This window comes from Penicillium griseofulvum, assembly GCF_001561935.1.
Source record: "Penicillium griseofulvum strain PG3 chromosome Unknown contig_77, whole genome shotgun sequence".
In the NCBI taxonomy this organism is placed as follows: domain Eukaryota; kingdom Fungi; phylum Ascomycota; class Eurotiomycetes; order Eurotiales; family Aspergillaceae; genus Penicillium; species Penicillium griseofulvum.
The window spans coordinates 282744-305488 of record NW_024467426.1 but is presented as its reverse complement, the minus strand read 5'-3'; the positions used below and the strand labels follow the sequence as shown (position 1 = coordinate 305488).

The 22745-nt window shown below is 47.6% G+C and overlaps 9 protein-coding genes across 9 annotated transcripts; 5 read left to right on the top strand and 4 right to left on the bottom strand.

Moving 5' to 3' along the window:
* Positions 1 to 444: 444 nt before the first annotated feature.
* PGRI_080310 (putative proline oxidase Put1) lies at positions 445 to 1890 on the bottom strand (the record flags this gene model as incomplete). The annotated part of the gene is made up of 2 exons (XM_040795745.1): positions 445 to 1258; positions 1313 to 1890. 2 exons carry the CDS (start codon positions 1888 to 1890, stop codon positions 445 to 447), a joined length of 1392 nt encoding a protein of 463 aa, XP_040651310.1.
* A 1012-nt stretch (positions 1891 to 2902) lies between these two features.
* On the bottom strand, positions 2903 to 4647 carry PGRI_080300 (L-glutamate gamma-semialdehyde dehydrogenase; the record flags this gene model as incomplete). The annotated part of the gene is made up of 3 exons (XM_040795744.1): positions 2903 to 4387; positions 4450 to 4557; positions 4612 to 4647. The coding sequence occupies 3 exons, from the start codon at positions 4645 to 4647 to the stop codon at positions 2903 to 2905; spliced, it is 1629 nt and encodes a 542-aa protein (XP_040651309.1).
* Positions 4648 to 5554: 907 nt separating this feature from the next.
* PGRI_080290 (uncharacterized protein) lies at positions 5555 to 6497 on the bottom strand (the record flags this gene model as incomplete). The annotated part of the gene is made up of 4 exons (XM_040795743.1): positions 5555 to 5773; positions 5827 to 5902; positions 5981 to 6326; positions 6380 to 6497. The coding sequence occupies 4 exons, from the start codon at positions 6495 to 6497 to the stop codon at positions 5555 to 5557; spliced, it is 759 nt and encodes a 252-aa protein (XP_040651308.1).
* A 448-nt stretch (positions 6498 to 6945) lies between these two features.
* PGRI_080280 (uncharacterized protein) lies at positions 6946 to 7642 on the top strand (the record flags this gene model as incomplete). The annotated part of the gene is made up of 5 exons (XM_040795742.1): positions 6946 to 7039; positions 7089 to 7214; positions 7266 to 7421; positions 7477 to 7586; positions 7637 to 7642. The coding sequence occupies 5 exons, from the start codon at positions 6946 to 6948 to the stop codon at positions 7640 to 7642; spliced, it is 492 nt and encodes a 163-aa protein (XP_040651307.1).
* A 2433-nt stretch (positions 7643 to 10075) lies between these two features.
* PGRI_080270 (Major facilitator superfamily domain, general substrate transporter) lies at positions 10076 to 10641 on the bottom strand (the record flags this gene model as incomplete). The annotated part of the gene is made up of 3 exons (XM_040795741.1): positions 10076 to 10094; positions 10142 to 10185; positions 10249 to 10641. 3 exons carry the CDS (start codon positions 10639 to 10641, stop codon positions 10076 to 10078), a joined length of 456 nt encoding a protein of 151 aa, XP_040651306.1.
* Positions 10642 to 11044: 403 nt separating this feature from the next.
* On the top strand, positions 11045 to 11848 carry PGRI_080260 (L-threonylcarbamoyladenylate synthase; the record flags this gene model as incomplete). The annotated part of the gene is made up of 1 exon (XM_040795740.1): positions 11045 to 11848. One exon carries the CDS (start codon positions 11045 to 11047, stop codon positions 11846 to 11848), a length of 804 nt encoding a protein of 267 aa, XP_040651305.1.
* Positions 11849 to 12427: 579 nt separating this feature from the next.
* Positions 12428 to 13727, top strand: PGRI_080250 (Zn(II)2Cys6 transcription factor domain-containing protein; the record flags this gene model as incomplete). The annotated part of the gene is made up of 2 exons (XM_040795739.1): positions 12428 to 13129; positions 13176 to 13727. 2 exons carry the CDS (start codon positions 12428 to 12430, stop codon positions 13725 to 13727), a joined length of 1254 nt encoding a protein of 417 aa, XP_040651304.1.
* Positions 13728 to 15402: 1675 nt separating this feature from the next.
* Positions 15403 to 17836, top strand: mvp1 (sorting nexin Mvp1; the record flags this gene model as incomplete). Its single annotated transcript, XM_040795738.1, has 5 exons — positions 15403 to 15892; positions 15970 to 16719; positions 16793 to 16914; positions 16978 to 17568; positions 17627 to 17836. 5 exons carry the CDS (start codon positions 15403 to 15405, stop codon positions 17834 to 17836), a joined length of 2163 nt encoding a protein of 720 aa, XP_040651303.1.
* Positions 17837 to 18994: 1158 nt separating this feature from the next.
* PGRI_080230 (Na+/H+ antiporter Nha1) lies at positions 18995 to 22246 on the top strand (the record flags this gene model as incomplete). Its single annotated transcript, XM_040795737.1, has 1 exon — positions 18995 to 22246. The coding sequence occupies one exon, from the start codon at positions 18995 to 18997 to the stop codon at positions 22244 to 22246; it is 3252 nt and encodes a 1083-aa protein (XP_040651302.1).
* Positions 22247 to 22745: the final 499 nt, after the last annotated feature.

Genomic DNA, 22745 nt, shown 5'->3' with positions numbered 1-22745 from the left:
ATCGTTCACAGCTTCATAAAAAAAATGTAAGTTGGTTGTTTTTCTTTTTAGGTTAAGATTCTGACTCACGCCCTCTGGCACTTTTTTGTTCTTGCCGGGGTAGCTGTTGCAGGCATGCCAGATTAGGATACCGGGATGATGTATAGAACAAATGTTAAGCTAGTCTGTGCTTCCGGGGCGACTCTCCGATATCAATAGCCTCAGAGGCGGGGTAGAGATTAGACAGTTGCGACAATCAGTCGGGATGTCATTCCGACTTTTCTTATCGGAGATAACAGCGATGACGACCCATCACATGATTGGTGAGACCCTAACAGCATTGGCTTTGCCTTGATCTATTTGGCTTCGTGCATGAACTATGCATATCTCTAGAGGGTATTAATAGTCTGATTGGCTATCTTGTGCATTGGGTATCTACAGAAGCCACTAAAATAACTTCGGAACTCATCCGACGATCCTTCGCCACAACTCACGACGCAATGCGGTGGCCATGTGTTGTGTTCGCTCCACCGCCCCGCGATTTTCGATTGCTCGGCGGTGTAGATATCCCATGCACTCCGCAACTGAACCCCATGGCATGCATTTGAAAGCTTTTGGCACAGTCAAGTTGGCAGCAGATGATTGTTCAAGGGCACGTTCATAGTTCTGCACCAGTTCACAACTGAGCTCGTCAGCCATACCCTGGATTTGTCCACATTCCAGCATAACTGTAGGTTGGTTGGTAAGAAGCCTATTCTGGTGCGTGGCAATTGCTTTGGTTGCACTGGCGGCGTTATGGGTGGCGAGGAAAAGAGCGGCCTTGGGGAAAGGGAGGTTCTCCTTGCCAGCAGGCATTCTTCGGCAAAGCATGGTGTCTGCAATTAGATCGTAGGACTGATCTGTATCGGCCTGGGTATCATGTATAAGGGATCGTGTCTCGTGCTCAATATATGCCCCTCGCACCAGCTTGATACCCAGGGCCCAGCCCTCTTCTGCGGCCCTCGTAAGATGGTGGTCGAGGTTCGCCTTTGATCCCTTGAGATAGCCCTGAATAGTGTTATAAACAATTGGTGTTTCAGATTTATTATGCTTGCGCATCATTTCAATGGCCCAGTCGTCAAGACCCTTTTGTAAGATCTGCTGCTCTGCATCCAACCAGAGACGTGAGCCCTGCTTTTCTGTCTCAATACAAATCTCATCGACGGCTTTCACCATAGCCTCCGGCATAGGTTGACGTGCTGCCATCGCGTCCACTGAGATAGGGCCGGCACCTGTTAATCTGGCAAGGAAGATCAGATTCCGTAGGACAAGAATACAGAGCTTCAGTACTTACTTCACAGCAAGGAAATCACCCGGCCCAACCATACGCAGCGTCTCCAGTGTCCCTTCCTTCCACTCCTCGATCATCTCATAGCACTTGTCGCTGTATTGTGATGCACCGGCCTCATCAAACGAAAGCTTTTCATCATGATCCAGCACTATCTCTTTCGAATATCCCAAGATGACGCCCTGGTAGCCCATCTTCTTAATGTCGGCCACTGTTTTCGAAACTTCCTTCCTGTTTACTCCAGCACAAAAGTGATTATAAACCGTCCAGCGAAGGAGCTTGTTCAGAGGGAGGTTCCGATCTGGGTTCAATAGTGGGGATTTGGATGTCGCAAGGACGCCCGTGACGGCTAGAGCAGGTTTTAGGAATAATTTGGATGTCATCAATGAAGTCAAAAGCAAAGACCGTAGTAGCATTCTCGTCGGCATTCGGGCCATAGATGAGACCTCGACGGGCGGCTTGTTTACTGGCATGACGGCGGCGTCGTGGAAGTGAGATTTTGTCGAATGAAGTCGAACCAAGGTCGGCGAGGCTTGGACCGAGAAGCCATGAGGCAGTCTCGTCAGAGTAGGGCGAGGTAACATCTTGACTTGAGTGAAGAACACGAATAGACAAGTCCAACGTCACAGTTCTATTTTATATGAAATAGTGAAGGATAGCAGTAACACTCAACCAAAGTCTCTATCGTGGGATACTATTCGAAGCAAACTCTTCCTGTCGCATCTGTATTACTTTATCAGACCGCTACTACCTACCCAATTATCCGATCATAGATCAGCCGGTCTGCCATCGGAAGACAACTCCGATAGAGGGGGTTCGTGAACCAGGAATCCTGTCCCGCGATGCCAACTCATCTGTGTCCCGCCACGGAGCATTTTGCGATTCCTAAATGGCCCAGAAATACAGCTCCAAACGTTATCATTGCTCTTGTTCCAGCACCGGTCCGGTTCAACGTTGTACTGTTAGTTTGCAGTACGTTTCATAGATAGACGTACCCAGGTGGGGTTAGCCAGCCGCGGTCCGACGGTGTATTGTCTGATTTTTATTGTAGCCATATGTTTTGTTCTAGAATTCCGGTTTAGATATTGATCTTCAGTACCATCTGCTGATATCAGAAGTCGCTTTCACGCCTGGACCACAACATCGGGGGTACTATCGCTATCAGTATGTATTATGTTGGAATATACCGAAACATTAAAAAAGGAAGCTGAAAGGATATTGGAATACTATATTACACGCCGAGTCTCTAATATAATATTCGGATCACGCAGCTTCTACGTCGTCATGGCTAGAGACCAAACAAAAAGCTACTGCCAGTGCCAGGTAGTAAACTATGGATATATATCTCTATGAATTCCTTTCTATAAGTAGAACCAGTTGAAATAAGAGCCAATCCAGCGCAAAATCTCACCCAAAGCCGAGTCCACGACTGTGACAGTGCCCAACTTGGTGTGATGGATATTACGAGAAGAACTGGCAGTACTCCAACTCTTGTGCTGGTCACGATCAGTAAACAACGATGCATTCACACAAAGGGGAAAAAGTAAAATTTAGATATTCAAATATCATAAGGTATATGTAAATTTTCCCGCATTCTTAAACCTCATTTGAAGGATATGTAACCTTTTCCAGTGGCACAAACTCTTCCTTAATTGTGCGAACGCTAACAAATCGCTGCAGGTGCGCCATAGTGCCAGTCTTATCGTTTGTACCCGAGTCGCGGCTACCACCAAACGGCTGCTGAGCCACAGTAGAGCCAGTGCACTTTGTATTCAAATAGAGCATGCCAGCCGCATGCTTGAGAATGGTCTGCGCCTGGCGGCTGACATAGGGGTCCTTGGCGAAGATACTTCCAGTCAATGCATAGCGCGATGTTGTATCAACCAGCTTCAATGTCTGCTCCCATTCAGCATCCGGGTAGACATAGACACCGAGAATGGGTCCAAATAGCTCCTCAGACATAATTATGTGGCGGGGGTTGGAGGTCCGATACACGGTGGGATGCACGTAATAGCCCTCTGCTTTCGAAGCCTTTCCGCCAACAATGAGCTCCAGCTCCGAGTCGCTCTTTGCGTCCTCGATAAACTTGTTGAGCTTATCAAATGAGCGTTCGTGAATAACGGGGTTCACGAAATTACTATAGTCTTCGACGTCTCCCACCTTGAGAGCAGCGGTCTCTTCTGCCAAAACCTTTTGGAACTCAGGCCAGACAGACTCTGCAACGTAAACGCGGGAGTTTGCAGAACATTTCTGGCCCTGATATTCAAAGGCTGCTCGGATGGTATTCAAAGCCGCGCTCCTCACATCTGCGGATGGGTGAACGATGCCCCAGTTCTTGCCGCCAGTCTCACCGACCACTCGAGGGTAGGAGTTATAAATACCGGCACCAATTCCATCACCGATCTTCTTCTGAATGCCCTTAAACGTAGCAGTGGCCCCAATGAATGTCAGGGCCCCAAACTCGGGTCTCTTGAGGACAGTGTTGGTGATTTGCTCGGCATCACCAGGCAAAAACTGGACAACATCCTTAGGCAGACCTGCCTCGAGCAGAATTTGGTGAAGCAGCCAGCTAGCATGAAGTGCCGAGTCGGAAGGCTTCCAGATAACAACATTTCCAAGTAACGCAGCAGGTCCAATAAGCGTTGCGCCGAGCGCAGTAAAGTTAAAAGGAGCAATGGCGTATGTGAAACCCTCAAGCGGGCGGTACTCCATCTTGTTCCAGTTTCCGTCAAGGTGAACCCTAGGTTGCTGGGAGAACAACGACCATGCCTCCTGGATGTAGTGGCGGAAGAAATCGGCCGTCTCGGCAGCGGCATCAATCTCTGCTTGCCATATGTTCTTTCCTTGGCCAAGCATTGTGGCTGCAACTATTTCTGAACGGTATTTGCCGGTGATAAGCTCGGACGCTCGAAGGAAGATGGCGGCACGGTCTTCAAAGGGGGTCGCTTCCCATGCGGGCTTAGCTTTAAGGGCCGCGTCAATGGAGGCATTGACTTGCTCTGGGGTGGCAGAGGCGTAGTTTGCGACGATCTCGCTGTGCTTTGAGGGATTTGGCTGGGAGCGGGATTCCTTCGTGGTGACCTATAAATGTTTATGTCAGTTGAATATCCACTCATTGGTATTCGATTTCTTTTTGTACATACCTCTGAGCCATTAATAGTTATAGGAATTGTGAAAGGGAATTGTCCCTTGAGTTTCTTGATGGTCTTGGTCAGCTCGGCTCTTTCTGGGGAGCCTTTCGCGTAGTTGAGCTGTATTTCTGTCAGTCAAAGTTCAGTTGTATGGATATGTTGGTATTTGCTTACCATCTTTTCATTTTCGAACTTAGGGGGGCTCAGCATAGTCAAGTATCGCCTTGAAGATGCATTTAGAGTGCGAGGCCTAAGGCAGTTGAGCCTCGCTCCTCGAGTAATAGTAACAGGACGCATATTGAGTTGGATGAAAAATAAAAGACGGACACAGTCTTCAGAGTTAAAAGCACGAACGATTTGCCAACATCCCGGCAGATAAGCTGTTAAATATGATATACATGCATGAGATAGGCATGGCCATCGGGAGGCACTTCCGAGTACAACGGTGACAGGAGATATCTAATAAAGCTCCATTATCGGAGCACCTATCCGATGTTCAATAACTGAGTACCCTTCCCCCTGCCAGTCGTATGGAAATAAAGACCACGTCAACCTCACATACTACTCTTTGCGCTTCTTCGGAGAATATAGGAGTGGAACATTGTAGTTAGGCAACAAGCGAGCATGACTATGTATTTATGTGACCAGCCTAAGTCTTGCCAACTTGGGGTTTCCTATAATGTTGTGTTCCTTTTTAGTCGTTGTTTTTGGATATATAGCTGGAGGGTTGAAAAGAATTGGCCACATAGCATGCCGTATAGGATAGTGGAAAGTGGTGTAACCCGTTTCTATAAATAATACCCGATGTACGTTATACTATATAAGGCACATCTTAGAAGCATATACGCGTCTCTACTATCCTAGTCTTGGACTCAGTTAGAGTCTCGCCTCGATACACTACACTACTTAGAAGTTGGTAATTCGATAATATATCGCCTATTAAGCTCTTATAATATCTTGGTATCTTAACAGTAGTACCTGGATGAGATTTCTAGTTACCCCGAAGCAAAAATAAAACACTCCGTTGTCCCAAATTGTAGTGAGTGCCTAGCAACCTTGGAAACAACCATCTAACAATACCATCCTCGCGTAGCAAAGACAAGGTCAACCCTGACACTTAATCAGATGCATTGCCGTCTTCCTCTGATACATCGGTCGAGCACATGTTTTCGTCCACTCGAAATACTGACCAGTCTTCGGTTCGTCGCTGTGAACGAGATTTCTTAGGACCATCGTTTCCTTCAAGGGTGGATAAAATAGAAGCTTGTTTATGGATATAGGCAAGTGTTTCGACAATTTCCTGACGACGACTGTAATTCAGGTCTTGTCGGGACCACTGATAAAAGGTTAGTATAAATGCATTTAGATATCTCAGAAATAATAACTCACTCGTCCTCCACTATCGATTCGTAGAAAGTGGAACTGTTCATTGTCGGTCGATAGACCGAAAATGGCATGGTGAATCCTATTCTCATACTGACGTTGCCCATGAATCATACCTTTATTATAGTTAGTTCTGATGATGAAGATCGAGGAAAATTACTTGCACATATAGGCAATAGCCTGGGGTATGCCGCCGGAAGATTGGTCTTTGTTTGTTTCCACAACGACAAAATTGGCGGCTGCATACTCCTTTTCAGCGTACGGACCGTACCAAAGGGAAAAACTAGGTAACCCTTGTAAACAGCGCTTTTCTCCCTTGTAGATGACCGGCTCAAAGGAAAATCGGCATCTGGGCGAGATGGGGATCGGAGTTAACCTAGAATCGCATTGGTCGGGGGACGTGGAATGCACAGCGGTAAGAAGGATCCCTAAACGAAGCCGCAATGCAATTTCATGCTTTCCATCCGAGTTGGAAACCGAGGTGTCCATGATGTTTAGAATATGCTCTGTTAATCAATAGATCAACAACTAATTCCAACATATTCCATGACAGACTCACTGGAATCATGCGACAGTTTGAAGGCAGTTCGAAATTCCACCCAGTCCGTATCGTAAGTTCTGGTAAGAGAGAAAATGCTTTCAACGTCGGTGACTTGAAGGCTCTCAGCTGCCAACATAGGAAGGTGAAGTATCTGTCGTGAAGATACCATTATGGAAAATGGAGGAGGCGCTTGTAAGATCTCGTGATGTAGGAAGATATAGGAAGATGTAGGAAGGGATGGAAGAATAGGAGGGGAGAGATGGAAGAGGGTGTAGCTGCCTCTTTCAAGGTTCCGATGCCGAATAAAGTAAGAGGTCCCCCAACTCTAATTTCTCTCACTTTTCATCCAATCCTCATCTATTCTACATCACATATTTTTCATACCCATTCTGTTCTACCACAATTAATTTGCAGCCCAGATTCTAAATTCATTCTTTCCCCATTATGATGTCCAAAAGAAATGGCGGCAGGTTGTTAAAGACTTTCTGAATCGTAGGGCAGACGAGGGAAATCTCCAAGACCTCGTACAGGAGCACGATTCAGAAAAAAAGAAAGCCCGCACAATAGCCATCTCGTCCCAGGATATGGTCCAGGTGCAGAGCATGCTGGGTCTGAAACTTGTAACCAACGACCCCGGGCTCGACAATGTCCCTCCCCTTGAGATGTCATCTGAACTGAGTATGTGATACCCAAATGAAGAAGACGATATTACGCTAACAGAATCTAGCGAGTGTGCTGTCGAAGATTGACAATGCAACTACCAAAGGTGCCGTAAGCGAATCAAACATCCGTTTCACACTGGATATTCTGTTAGTGTATGCGCATGATATTGCGATGTCTGAAAACGCAGATCGTCGTTATGCAATCAGCATATAGACCGAAAAACATTGGGCCTACGGTCCAGTGGAATGGAATAAGAAAGACTATCGGCTAGTTGGACAACCCGACTATGCCGTCTGGTACGGTGAAATTGAAGAGACGGCGCTGAATGTAGTGGTAGCTGAGGCGAAAAAAAGACACATGACCGGCACTTGCCTCATACAATGCCTAGGATACATGGGTGAGTACCTAGCCTTGGAGTTATATTTCTATTGTTGGGTCTAACTCGTTGTAAGGCGTTGTGCATCGCACCCGAAAGGCATCGGGAAAAGAGAACTGCACGGTATATGGGATGGCGTCTGATGATCAGACGTTTATTTTCCTGAAAATCAATGAAAAATCCGAAGTAAGTGAGGTATGATGGATGTCTAACTGCCTCAAGTCTAACAGCCTTAGAACTAGTGGTCCGAACGGCAGTTTACCACCAGAATGCAACAATATAGCCCAGTACTGGGCTTGCTCGTCCATTTCATGCGAGGTGTGAAAGACGATGGGTATCAGCCAATGACGATAGATGAGAAGTGAGAAGGAAGTGAGGACAAAGTGAGAAAAAAGTGAGAGAGAAGTGAGAGAAAAGTGAGAGATGGAAGGTAGGGGGTATACCCTACGACAATCATTAGGTGACGATTTCTTATATATGGGATTTGGGATTATAGGATTATAGGTTACTACAGGAATGGGCTGATTTCGCACTCTTTACAAATCAGCATCTGTATACTCTCTAGAAGCACTGTATACTCCCAGCTCAGCGTTTGGCCCCAAGTTCTTGCTTCGATTAGAAGAAGCGCCTGTATAGCCATACGCAACTAGTTAGACTGTAACAGGTTAATTGAACTTTGTTTGATTGATTGATCCATTTCATGCGAACAGCGGCCAACATCTCCCCAACACGTTCCAAACAATCGTCAAAACAAAGTCACATGGAAGAAAATTCCGACTCGACCACCCAAACCACGCTGTATTCTTCTTTCGGCGAAATGGAAGTTGAATGCTAGATTCCTTCGTCTACGAAGACCCATAGGGGTCAGGGCTCAGAACCCATCTGTGTAGGGGGTTGATGCCTACGCGCCTTACTTTAGAACGACAGAAAAATGACGATACCTGAATTACGACCTATCGCTGCTAGAGCGACTTCCCCAGCAGTATTCAAAGAAAGGCTATTTAATATACAATTTACGTCTTTAAAGTCTTATACCGGCTCAATATTTCCGTATAACCACCGTCAATAGCAGGAACGCTATGTATATTCATTATTCCTAAATATACACCCTTTTTAATTCCGGAACAACTGCCATACGCTATTATCTTATCTTACACGAAACTCTTATATCCTACCTCCACTGCCCCTCCATGAGTGACATCCGTCCATTCTCAACATTACCATCTGTGAACTGCGAGACCCTCTGCGCAATACGGTGCCGAGACTATGCGCCTGAGCCCTAATTTGCAAATTTACTCCATGAGCGTAGTGTCTTTCCATACTATGAAATGAATTAGCAGATGATAAAGGTAACTGCGAAATGTATTTTAACCTACCTTTTCAAGAATGAAGGGAAGCGGAAGCATAGCGATGGAAATGAACCCCAATGTACTGGATGCCCAGCCAATTCCAAGAGATTGCAACATCCGAGGAGCAGCCAAAGGTAATGCACCTCCAAATGAGCTCCTAAAAAAGGTATTGCCGGCAAAGACACTTGCAACGTGTCTCGGATAAGATTCTCCAAGATAATTGAGGACAGACTGGAACGTGAGGTAGAAACCTGGCGCAAAAAAAGCAGTACCTATGATTGGAACAACCCAGTGTACACTAAATGTATATCAGTATGCGCGGTTATCCATTAGAAACGTTTGATCAAGCATACTTTGGTCGTGATGTCCACGCAAATATGAACAAACAGATTGGAATGCAAATTGCACCGACTTGTCCTGGGACTAGTCTCGCTTCAGGCTGGACACTGAATTCTTGCCTAGATATGCGAGGTTGGTAGGAGAATCGGAGCCAGAGTACGTATGCCACAACCGATATGACTGCACCGGCGAGGATGCCGAAAAATGCAACTGTCAAAGAACATATAAGCCTAACCAGATCCCTAGGTTGAATAAGAGGAGAAACCCACGAGCTTGTTGTACAGGACTGAAATGATATACTCCGCCAAAAACTATCAAAGGGTTGTGAGCCAGTGAATCCAGGTTACTAGATTAGAAAATGATCTTCTTACCAAATGGAAAGAATTCAAACCATAGATAGAGAATGCCATATATCAGCATGGTGTGTATGTTCACGAAAATAATCACCGGATCCATGCAGGATATCTTAAGATCATTCACCATCTGCTGGATAATCATGGTGCCCAAGCTCGTCCTTAGTTCCATTTCAGATTGGCTTCAATATAAAGGATTTTTTGTTTTTGTACAAAGTCATTGCGCTCGACAAAGAAAAATGTTGGAAGACAGGGTCTCCGGTAAAAAGAAAAAGATAAACAACGTTGTAAATGCGGTAATTCCAGCAAGAAGCCATAAAGTTGCTGTCCAAGTGTGCCAACGATCGCTATATGAGTTAGCAACCATCACTAGGCATAGAGCTAGGAAGGTACGAACATCACTAGAGTCCCGAATATCTGAGAGCTGGGATTAGCTGACTTAATAATTCATGCTTAATGGTAGAACGGAGGACATACCGGTCCTAAAATTGGCCCACAAACCCCGCTTACTGCATATAAAGCAATCGCATACGGCGCTTCGCCCGGCCCGTATACTTCCATCAGAGTTGCTCCTCCAACACTTATTGGGGCACTTCCAAAGAAACCACCCAAAAATCTTAGTATGAGGATAGTCTCAATGTTCTTTCCCAAGGCTGTTCCGATGTTTAGCAGACAAAAGACGAGAGATCCCAAGACGTACACCGGTGTACGGCCGATAGCTGGGAGATTTGATAGTGGAGACAACTAGGGAACGTAGATCAGATTATTAGCCAAATTAGGTCTGGTTTGAGTTTGATGTGTACATACAAACAAAGGTCCAATGCCATAGGCAATGACAAAGAGTGATAGCCCAAGAGTTCCTTCAGCAGTCGTGGCGCCGAATTGATCCTTGATACCGGGAATACTTGGTGTGAAAATTGCCGAAGCGGCATAGAAGCTGAAATTCAGGAACATCACATCCAACATGACAAAGGTCTTCGATAACCGTGACCAGTTCCTGGGCATGTCCGGGTCATCGTCACCTGAGAATTCAACGATAAATTGATGCCCGGGCTCGGGCGTCACCGAAGTGGTCGACATAACTGAATTCGACACCATCTCGAATTTAGGTATCTCCAGTTCAGGATATGGCAAGAACTTGTTACTGGTCAAAAAATTCAAGAGGCGTCCAAACAAACTCTCGCGGATTAGAGCATTCATCGTGGCAAACCTTTGGCAAGAGATACGATGAGCTAGGAGCAGGTTGCAATAATCCTTTTCAATTGTACCAGTGTATTTAAGAGAGGGAAGGAATTAAATAGTTTATAAACCCTTCAAGTCTAATGAGCCTTTTATTTTCCATTCTTCATTAAATTTTCGGAACTCCGATCAACATCGCGGATCAACATCGCGGTTCAGTGAGGTTCCTGATTCCTGAATTCCGAAGATAAACTCAAATGGCATCGGAACTCCGGATTCTTAGTTCAAATCTTAAAGCGTCAGGCTTACATCACGATACACCCAGAATAAATTTACTTGCACTTCCTCCTTGCGAACTCCTTGGAATTTCTATACAAACATTTAGCACACTTTATTCCAGTATTTACGACGACATTACCATCTCATGCCTCCCCATACCGTTCCAGAGCCAGGAAAGGTGCCAAATGTGCCTCATGACACTCAACAAGCTTATCAGATTCTCAAGTCGGGCGGAGTCATTATAGCCCCAACAGATGTCGGCTATGCACTTCTAGCCTCTTGTCAGGCCGGGGTTCAAAGAATCTTTGCTGCCAAAGGTCGTCGAGAGAGCCATAACATCGGTATCATTGGAACGTATCAGCAACATCGAGAGATCCATTTGTTGCCGGAGTCAAAGTTTGAGATGACGCGGGTGTTGACGGAGGATATGGGAATGATAATCGGAATCATTGCCAAGTTCGATTCAAAGAACCTTCACCCGCGTTTGGCAGCGCTAGATAAGGCGACACTCTCTCAGGTCACAAATGGTGACACAGTCAGCATCGCCATTCCAGAAGGACCTTTCTTGCGAGAGCTCGGTCGGCTCTGCGATGCCGACCCACAGGGCATGTTGATGTTCGGGACTTCCGCAAATCTTACCGGACAAGGGCAACGATTTCGGATTGAAGATGTGGAGCCCACCGTGCTTGCATGTGTCGATTTGATTGTTGATTACGGCTTGCAGAAGTGGCATTTGTATGGCTGCGGTGGCGTCAATCTCGATGTTGAAAACATGCTGGTCCTACGCAAGGGAGCCGGGTACGAAGTTTGCAGAGACAGGATCTTGAGATGGTTTCCGCGCCTGTTTGACGAGGCGGCTGGCGGCCTTGAACAAGATCCGGAGAGCATGGCCAAGGAGACATACGCTGGCAGATTGAAAGCTTCAGTCAATGAGTTTGGGACAATATAAACCATTTGAAGCGCGAGTTGCTTTCTTCAATTACTCAGGCTTTCGGATCAAAGGCCCCTTTGTATAAGAGTCTCCGAAATACATACGAAAACTTGTCATCGATTGGGTGTTTTTACTGGTAGGCTGATATTTGAGTGGTTAGAGACCCCTTTGGAGGGAGCTGACTTTTTCATTGGGTTAAGCGCTTAAGTGGGGTGCAACGCTCGATGTGCATAAATGACTTGCGGCGTTATTTATGTTATTCTAAGATTTGAGATACAATAGTTGGCATCGTGTACAATCTCCGGACCATGGGATATAAGTAGAGCTGGAAAGAGTCTGTGGGTTTGCAGTACTAAGGTGGAATGGTCTATGGTGTAGACTTTCGGCATTTAGGTTGAATCGTATTTGGTATGTTGATCGTACAAGTTCGGGAATTGATTCTTGCTTGGGAAGTGAAGGCATTTAGTTCTAGGCGAGGAGAAATGGGAGCAATATCATGTGGCAATATGTTAGAATCGGAATTCCGTTGCGGCGAGCGCGGAGTTCCGGCCATCCATCTCCATGACCCCGAAATCGTCTCACGCGACGTGCTCAAACATGAATCCAATATCAACCATGAAAATCAGAAAACCGGGTCCACCGCGCAAGAAGGCCTGCCAGTTCTGCACGGACTCCAAGGTCCGATGTAGCCTCGAGAAGCCGACCTGCTCGCGATGCTGGACTCGTGGCACGCAGTGTCGGTATCCCGCGGGTTCGGGCGACGTACGTCGATCAAGCCCTGTGGCTTCGAGTGAAAGAAACTCACCAGATGAGAGCCTTGGCTTTGAGTCGCCACTTGCAAACTCTTCCAATACCTCGACCGCAACAGCGTTCCCGAGTCATGTGTCTGGCCATGTGTCGGATATACGGCACATGTACTCCCAGCACGAATCTACACAGACGGTGGACACCGATCTGACTTTTGATCATATTGACCTCGTGCCAATGGTAGACGCTGAAAAGATCCGCGATCGCTGGCTGCAATCTTACCTTCTCGCTGCGCCTGGGCAGGTTCCCAAGCTGTTCAACCCTTTTACCGTGCAGTTCGTCACCTGCGTGCTTCGCTCATACCCTAACCATCTTCTCGAGGAGAAAAGCCTCCCTCCATTCATTCACCCAATGCAACTCAGCAACAAAGCGATGCCGCGAACAATAGCAAACTGCTTTTCTCTGGTGCGCATGTGGATGAACAGAGTTACTGGAAGTGAGGCAATTGTCTTATCAACCGTCAGACAGGAGATGGAGAGACTATCCCAAGAGGTACGGTCAGTTTAATTCCATGGAAAATACTACTCTAACCAATCAGATCGCAACAAATGACTTCGACACATTATGTTGCTTCCAAGTATACCTCATTTACCTAATAACAGCCTACTTCTCCCCAATCGACAACGTCTCCCTAGTTGACGACATGAATATGATAAACCTGCAAAATCTCGCTTTCCGCGCTGCAGAAGCAGGATTTACCTGCAAAGCTGAGCTTTCGCGAACGCGGCCAACTTGGGAATCCTGGATTATTGCCTCTTCCAAACGACGCACGCTGTTCACAATGTACCTCTTCACGAATGTGTACAACTCCGACAATGGTCTTCCAAATTTCCTATCTGATGAGTTGAGGGATATTCTTGTCCCTGAGAGTAAAGCACTGTGGGAGGCGTCTGATCGAGATTCTTGGACGAAGGAGTATAATCGACATTTGTCGAGATGGGAGGATGGAATGCTACGAATTTCGGAGCTGTGGGGATCTTCGGAGACGGGGTCGGAGGCAAAAAGGAAGCGAATCGGGCGGTGGGTGCAGTCGACAGATGAGTTTGGGATGATGCTTTTTGCAGTGTGTGCGCATATCCATGGGTGCTGACCATACCGTGGAATTTGGCTAAAAAGATAGCTTGCGTAGGATATAATGGCATCTTTCTGTGTATGCATGTTCTTATACTAGGCCGCAAATATTAGCAATAAGGAGGTACTAGAATTGATATATAATGTATAGGGGTTTAGGAGCTATTCAAATTAGGAACAATTATGCTAGGCTGAGATTTGTGAGCATCGAGACTAATCGGATGATCAGTTCTGGTGAATCACACAGCTTAGCCTTATATAACCTTATATACCTTACAGTTAGTAGTATTAACAAGTGAGCATAGACTGGCGTGTTTCATGTTTGAGCGGAGGGAAAAATGTTGCCCACTCAGTTGGATATTACGCACTGAAAACTGGTCACAGTTAGGTTAGAAGGGTTCCGGGCACACTTTTTTTTATACTCCCTAGGTTTCCAACATGAACGATTTGTGCTCTCAACTGCACTTTTGCCTAACAGGTCTTACTGCAGATTAGGTCCTTTTGAGCTATCGAGAAACGGTGCCAAGTAGAGCGCCGAATAGATATATACCGGAGTATTGGTCTATTCGTGAGCGTTGTCAAGTTATAAAGGTAAACACAAGTAACAATATACGATTGAAGGCGAAGACCATGTCCTTATATATCCTTCGTTCCTACTCCCTAAAAGTAGATATTGGAGTCACGTTCACGTGTCCCGTAGTTCCCAAATGGGCAACTTCTGGTGCGCCTAATATCCGATGTATGAAGTAACATATATCAACTCTGCATTTTGGACCACATCGAGCTTTTATACTTTGGACTATGTACTGTATCTTGCTTAGTAGTCAAAATTGCTGAGTATCATTATGTGAGTATAATTTTTGACCGCAGTCAGAAATCCAGTCTTTGAAAAGATAGAGAGGCTTGGATCTGCACTCGTATATTCTGACTTAAACTGAAACTTTTAATGAAGTTTACTAAAATGAACTGCCTCAAGCCTAACAGACTTGGAATTAGTGGTCCGAACGTCAATTTACCACTAGAATACAATAGTATGGCCCAGTACTGGGCTTGCTAGTACACTTCATGCGAACAGCTTCCATGTCCCATTCAAAAGAATCCTCCAACCATAGTCGCATGGAAGAAAAAGCCAAGTCAACCTCATATACCAGGCTCTACGCTTCTTCAGAGAATGTGGGGGTGAAATATGGTAGTTAGGCAACCAGCGAGAGTGTATGTTGTATATATATTTTGTGAGCATGGTCTTGCAACTCTGATTTTACTCTTGTATTTTGACCGTTTCTTCAGTAGCATTCTTAGTAGCCTTTTTGATGGTCTTTTTGATGGTCTTTTTAGTATATGTAGTTAGAGGGATAAGAAGAATTGGCCATAAAGTACTCCATGGTCAGTATAGAATAGTGGAAAGGGAACCGTTTCTATAAATAACACCTGGGATTCACTCCGTAGAAAGTCCACGGGGTAGACTAGGATCTAAGCATCGGGAATTCATATAATTCAATTAACAGTTTCAACTCATGAATTCGACTTAAAATAAACATAAACTATACAGGCAAAATTTGAACTGGCGCACTGGCGGTAATGAACTGCCGTAGACCAGCCCCCTCGGGAGCTCCGCTTGATCGTCAACATCGTCATTGCCATCACCTCCACACCTTGACCCCTCCCCACGCAAGCATCACCCCCCCGGTTTCCTGATGTCCCTATTCGGCACATCTCCAGAGGATCCCTCTGCGGGTGATCCTTCCAGATCCAAGTCCTCGCTGTTTGCTGACGAACCGGCTACGGGCGGCTCATCGCTGTTCGCTGATGACGACGGCGGCGACAGCTCCTCTCCTTGGAACGCTCAAAATAATACTGCCAAAAGAACTGCACGACGCGATCTAGTTCGGACCTTGCTTGCCAATACCGATGTTCCTGAGAGCTACATTGATGCATACGACCTGATTCTTAACACCGGGGATAGGGTTGGCTCCGGCATTGGGCTGACCTCTGTTCGAGAGATTCTTTCAAGCAGCGGGCTCACTGCAACCGATCAAAGTAAAATCTTGAACCTTGTTGCATCTGGTGATCATGAAAGCTTTAGTGGACTCGGTCGTGGCGAGTTCAATGTGTTGTTGGCACTGGTCGGCCTAGCGCAAGAAGGCGAGGACCTCTCATTTGATGCAGTGGACGATCGCCGCAAAAGTGAGTTAACTTTGCGCCCTTTGGGTTTTCTTTATTTTCTATGGATAATCTCTCTAATACGGAATTGATGGATGCAGAATTACCCCAGCCAAATACTGGCTACCTCGACAGACTACGAATGACCGGCGACACGAGCTCTGAACCACACCAGCAACCTGCTACCCCTCCTTCCCAGCCTCCTCCCCTACAAACCACTGGCTTCGCAAACTCGCAAAGGCCACGACGAGAGTCATTGGGCGGATTGGAGTCAGACCCATGGGGCAGCCCACAGTTACACCGCGGTCACAACCACGAGACAGGAGACGCCGAACCACGTATATTGAATGGATTCGGCAGTGTGAGGTCCACGACGAACGCCTGGTCTAGCAAGGTGGTTGAAGACACTACACAAAGCAATGTGGTTCAAAGGGGTCATTCCAATGGCCAGACGGAGGCCGCGCCGCCTAGCAGTTCTGGCTCTGGATGGGGGAATAATAACTTCATCGGTGTGGGCCCGAGCGACGAAAGCAGTTTTGGAGGCACAGTTCCTCCCGCGCTAGGTGGATTTGGTCCTGTAGAGGATGAGCCTAGCAATATTGCACCACGGCGTCGGTCCCTTGGTCTCGGCCGACCGACAAACCCACAGGTAGAGGAGAGCGTCACCGTCACGTTGCTCCCCGAGAAAGAAGGCTTGTTCATGTTTCAACACAGAAATTATGAAGTCAAGTCTGCACGGAGAGGTAGCACGGTTATTCGGCGGTACAGTGATTTTGTCTGGTTATTGGACTGTCTCCAAAAGCGATTTCCTTTCCGGCAATTGCCTCTTCTTCCCCCCAAGCGGGTTTCAGGTATGCACAACGGTGATTTAGGACACCTAATTTCTTACTCACAATCATGAAGTAAATGGCACTCACCTTTCAGCGGATTCATCTTCATTTCTCGAAAAGCGCCGGCACGGACTTGTTCGATTCACCAATGCCCTCGTCCGCCATCCCGTTCTTGGTCAAGAGCAGCTTGTGATCATGTTTTTGACAGTTCCGACAGTAAGACCTCCTTTCGAGCTTTTTGGGTGATCTGGTCAAGACAGATGATAACGGTGAATACAGGAACTTTCGGTGTGGCGAAAACAGGCCACAATATCAGTCCAAGACGAGTTTACTGGCCGGGTCCTCCCACCGGATCTTGAAGATTCGTTACCCGCCACTCTTGATGAAACGTTTGAAACAGTTCGTAACGGTGTCAAGCGTTCTGCAGAGATCTATATTAATTTGTGCACTTTGCTTGAGCGATTGGCTAAGCGCAACGATGGTTTGGCTGCTGACCACCTCCGGTTCTCCCTCGCCCTGCAGTCCTTGACGGAAGTCACGAAAGACACGTACGCTGTGGATACGAGTGACATTCCGTCCCTTAATGCAGGTATCACAGCTACCGCTCGGCATCTCTCTGCCAGCCAAAGTCTGCTGGAGGACGAAGCCCGAGGGTGGACCGAGGGGGTTCTAGAAGATCTAAAGCGACAACGTGATTGCTTGGTGAGTGTGCGGGAAATGTTCGATCGGAAAGATCGGTATGCACGGAACAATATTGCGCAGCTAGAACGACGCATTGAGGCCAGTGAGCAGAAGCTGCAGGACCTACGTGCCCGACCGGGCGCAGTGAAGCCCGGGGAGATCGAGAAGGTTGAGGATTCTATCTTCAAGGTGAGACTGGGTATTTCAAATGACATTCGCCGTAATACTAAATTTGGTTATCTACTAGGACAAAGAATCTATTGTGCAACAGCATGCCCGGGGCGTTTTCATCACAGAATGCATCCGTGACGAGCTTGTGCACTTCCAGCAGAGCCAGTATCACATCAGTCGGCTGCATCAAGACTGGAGCCAAGAGCGTGTCAAGTACTCCGAACTGCAGGCGGACAACTGGCGTGGCTTGAGCGACGAAGTTGAGAGAATGCCGACGGGTGTTTGACTGTGCAGCATTGGGCCTCGTCACTTAGGTTGCACGTACATACCAGCCCGGACTTGAAATCTTTGAAGTATCTTTTTTGGGGATACGCGCGGGGTGCGCAGTGCAGTATACTGGTACTGATCGAATATTTGCTTTTTTTCCTCTTTTTCTTGATATTTCCCCGGAAATACCCCGTACGCATATTTCACGATGTTGGGTTTTCAGTATCAAATTCCCCCTGGAAGTTTTTTTACATAATTGTCAATTTGATTGTATGTTATTGTATGTTATTTGTTCAATGGATTTGTATTTTCTACATATTTTTGTAAAACTCTGTTATACGAAAAAACATATAGTACAAGTGCATGCACTATACGCCACTGACTCAATACACCCGACGATCTTTGTGTTCGGGCCTTGGCAGGGCTGATTACAATACCATTACCCTTACAGTACACCGGAAGATTACTGCAACTGTTTGAAGTGACACTTCCGATATGCAGTTGATTTGATATAAACATCTTCTTTTCTTCTTTTTCTCTATATTCTAATTTCCCTATTTCCTTTCTATATAATATCATATTTTCCTGGTGCACGTCCTATCTCCGCCAGCCAAGACCAATTCCGCTTCCAACGTGGGTCTCGAAAGTCTCGGCTGACGAATCCCGCCGTTTCCAAGAATACTTCGTTCTGGGCAAATCTCCCAAAGCACGCGTTCACTCGCTTTCTTCTGCTTGGCCAAGAGTTCCCAAGACTCTGACCGATTTTCGCTCTTCTCCAATTTTTTTTCTCTTCTCTCTTCTCATCCCTTCCAATCCGAATCTACCCTTCCCTGAGGCCAAGCCTGAGAGCTCTTTTTTTCCAACCTGCCCAGCTTAGCCTCCACCCTCCGGTGGCATCTCCAAGCTCTTGGCTCAGTCTGCACCCCGCAGGCTCTGTACGATCGTTCACCTCCAAATCTGTCGGACGTGCGCCTGGATCGCGAAACCTCAGCCTTACAAGGCTCGGCAACTCGGCTTTTCGATCTCCGATTCACCAAGGCATGAAGAGCCACGCGAACCAACGAAGTTCGAGCGCGGAAGTCATCCGGTAAATCGCTCATTGCGGTACAACCTGGGACGGAATCGTACAAAAGTTCCCGAATAATACAATTGGTGTTCAATCACCCACATCTTCACCATGGCATGGGACCATCTGGACATTGATAAGCCGCATTTGGCTTACATGATCCTGGGAGGGTTCACAGGCCTGTTCATGCTATGCTCCTTATTCGTCAAGGAGAAGCTGTACATCGGCGAAGCCACCGTAGCCACACTTTGTGGTATCATTTTTGGCCCCCATGCGGCCAATCTGTTCAATCCCCATGAATGGGGAAATATCGATAAGATCACCCTAGAGTGCTCGCGAATTGTCCTGGTCGTGCAATGTTTCGCCGTCGGTGTAGAGTTGCCCAAGGCCTACATGGAGCGGCATTGGAAGTCTGTTTCCGTGCTGCTAATCCCCGTCATGACCTGGGGTTGGTTGATCACCAGTTTGTTTATCTGGTGGATGGTACCTCCCCTGAATTGGCTTGAGGCTCTGGTGTGTGCTGCCTGCGTTACGGCCACTGACCCTGTCTTGGCGTCGTCTGTTGTGGGTAAGGGAAAGTTCGCCAAGCGTGTCCCCAAGCATTTGCGTGACTTGTTGTCTGCAGAGTCCGGGTGCAACGATGGCATGGCTTTCCCATTTATTTATTTGTCTTTCTACATCTATCACTATCGCCCCAATGTCGGTGATGTGTGGCTGCACTGGTTCTGTGTCACCGTTCTGTATGAGTGCATTTTCGGTGCTATATTTGGCTTCACCATCGGCTACATTGCTCGCCATGCGATCAAATGGGCTGAGCGCAAGGGATTGATCGATCGCGAGAGTTTCCTCGTGTTCTACTTTGTGCTGGCCGTCTTCTGTGCTGGTTCGGGTTCTTTGTTGGGCATGGACGACCTGCTGATTGGATTTGCTTGTGGTGTTGGATTCAGTAACGATGGTTGGTTTACGGAGAAGACAGAGGAATCTCATGTCTCCAACGTTATCGATCTTCTACTCAACTTGGCATACTTTGTCTATTTCGGGTCCATCATTCCCTGGGAGGACTTCAATTCCCCAGAACTGGGACTTACTCCTTGGCGGCTGGTGGTGATTGCGATATTGGTCCTCTTCTTCCGGCGCATTCCTATCATGCTAATGCTTAAGCCATTCATACCAGACGTCAAAACCTGGCGAGAAGCTTTATTCGCAGGGCATTTCGGCCCTATCGGTGTAGGTGCCATTTTCGCCGCCATTCTCGCTCGAGCGGAGCTGGAGCACCACAGCACACAACCATCACCCGAAGATGAACTTCCACTCCCAGGAGCTAGCAATTACTATGTTGTCAGGCTCATTTGGCCCATCACTACATTCATGGTCATTACATCCATTCTGGTGCATGGCTCATCTATTGCGGTCTTCACTCTTGGTAAACGCATCAACACCTTGACTATCACCCTATCCTACACACAGGCCAACGAGGATGGGCCTTCATGGATGAACCGTCTTCCTCGTGTGCAGTCAATTGCCAAGGGATCCATGTCCTTCCGCAAGGCGGAGGATACGGATGCTTCATCGGACGAAAAGCTTCCTGAGTATCCTCCCGGTACTCTACCGCCCATCGGTATGCCTGGCAACTTCCTCCGTCGGCAACGTGACGAAGAGGGTGACAGTGAATCACAAAGCCTGGAGTCTTCTCGTCGTAAGCCTTTGCGGAGACGTCGTCGTAAGCGTGCTGCCGGTGGCGGAGGCCCTATTAGCCAGTCCGCTATTATACCCGCTCCCCGGCGAACCGAGGAAGAGACCCCGACCGAAGAACAAAAGAAAGAACTCGAAGAGCGCGATCAGGTTGAGCGTGGAGCTTCTCCGCCTCATGCCGAGCGGGATCGCTTCGGCCGTGAGCCGCAGATGGAGGTTTATCAAGAGGGCCCCAATATGATAATTGAGGATGAAGAGGGCAATGTTCTCGCGACTGAGGACACCTCTCGTATGTCTCAGGCAGAGAAGGCAGCGCACATTGAAGCGCAACGCAAGCGTCTGGAGAATGATAAATCAGGAGAGTTCGCCGCGTCTGAGAGTCAACCCCACGCGAAGACCGAGGGAGAAGAAGTCAAGGAGTCTGTCGAGGATAAGGCTGGCACGACATACGGAAATGCTCTCAAGAAGTGGTCCAACTGGACCGGAATTGGAAAGGGCAAAGAACAGGCAGAGAAGGCGCAGAAGCCCAAGAAGGCAGAAAAGCCCCCGAAGGCCGAGTCTGCAAAGCCCAAACCCCGTTCGGCCCATGCATACCAATTTGGCAATACTATCATTGTTGAGGATGAGGATGGTGAGGTGATCAAGAAGTATACACTTCCTGGCGGTAAGAAGGGCGAGAAAGCCCAGAAGACCCAGAAGGAGCCCACCGTTCCTGGCGAAGCACCTGTTCGACGTGGTCTGACCCGCATGGGAACCTGGTTCGGCATGGAGGAAGAAGGCGAGTCCTCGCAAGCTGCCCAGGGGAAGAACAAGGATGATGACTGGGCCGCCGACGACGGTATTCGATTCACTTTGGCCCAGGACCCCCAAGTCGACTCTCAAGGCATCAGCCACAAGGGCCGACGTATGAACAAGCAGGAATTCTTCGAGCAGATCAAGGGTCTTGATGCCAAGGCCCGCCGGGATCTGGTACAGCAAACAGACGCACCAGCACCAGTCCAAGAAATGGCCCAGCGCGAAGCGAAGACCGAAGAAAATAGAAAGCAAGAGCGCCGCCTTTCTGCTGCTGCCGCCGCCGCCACTGGCGGGACTAGCGCCATTCCCGAAGAAGACGCTGACGCTCTGGAGTCCGAGTCCCTCACCGATAGCGACGTTAGTGACGACGAGCCTGGCACTGATCACGGTTCCCCTAACGTGGCTGCTTCACTGGCCAAGTTCTCGCGTCGCGGTGGTCCCTCCGCCGCGCAAGAACGTCGAAACAACCTCAGCCCTGCACCACCTCGTATCCGCGACCGGGCTCGCCGCGATTCAGACGACGATGGCACAGAGCGTATCCCACCTTCGCGTCTCCGTCAAGCTGCTGGCCTGTCCGCGCCCCCGCGCCAGGCTGACGACGACACAGGCGAGACTCCAGCCGAGCGTCGCCGTCGTCTGAACGCCCTGGGCGTGGGAAACGATGATTTCGACAACAGTTCCGAGTCGGATGATAATGATAATGTCATTATGGAAGAAGACTCGGACATTGATAACGAGAACGGCGGCTCTAGCAAGGACAAGCAATCCAACGAGTCTCGATCTGGATCTGGATCTGGATCCGGCTCCGGCTCTCAGTCTACTTCCCGACAAATCCCGCGCGTTTCCTGGGGAGGCGAGAAAGGACGTGACATTTAAGCGAGCTTTCGATCAAGCCGTGCTCTGTCTCAAAGTCAATCGGGTAGAGATGTCTTGATTTGACTTGTATATTCCATCGTCCCTAGTCCTCGGCTAGAGACACATCATCACCTCCCGACTTTCGAGTCAATACTGGACATTTAGGTACCAGTTTCTTATTCCTACCCTTTGCCCCGACTATATTCATGTATTTTCTCATCCCGATGTGCATATTAATCCTGCATGTAATGACCTTGCTTGATCATCGTGATCGACTTGCTCATTTTTATCGTGTTTATATGATTCCTTCTGTTCTCCCTGCTTTTATTAGCTAAAGCGAAGCGAGTTCAATGCATTCATTACATGGACATAATTTATCTTTCATCGTACTTACGGTAAATGTTGGAAACTGTACATGTAAAGACTGCTTCTACTAATACTAGTAAGAGAAACAACTTGATCTAATTGACAAAGATCGAGGTATCAAAACAAAGCATATAAAACAAGGCCCAAAAAACGA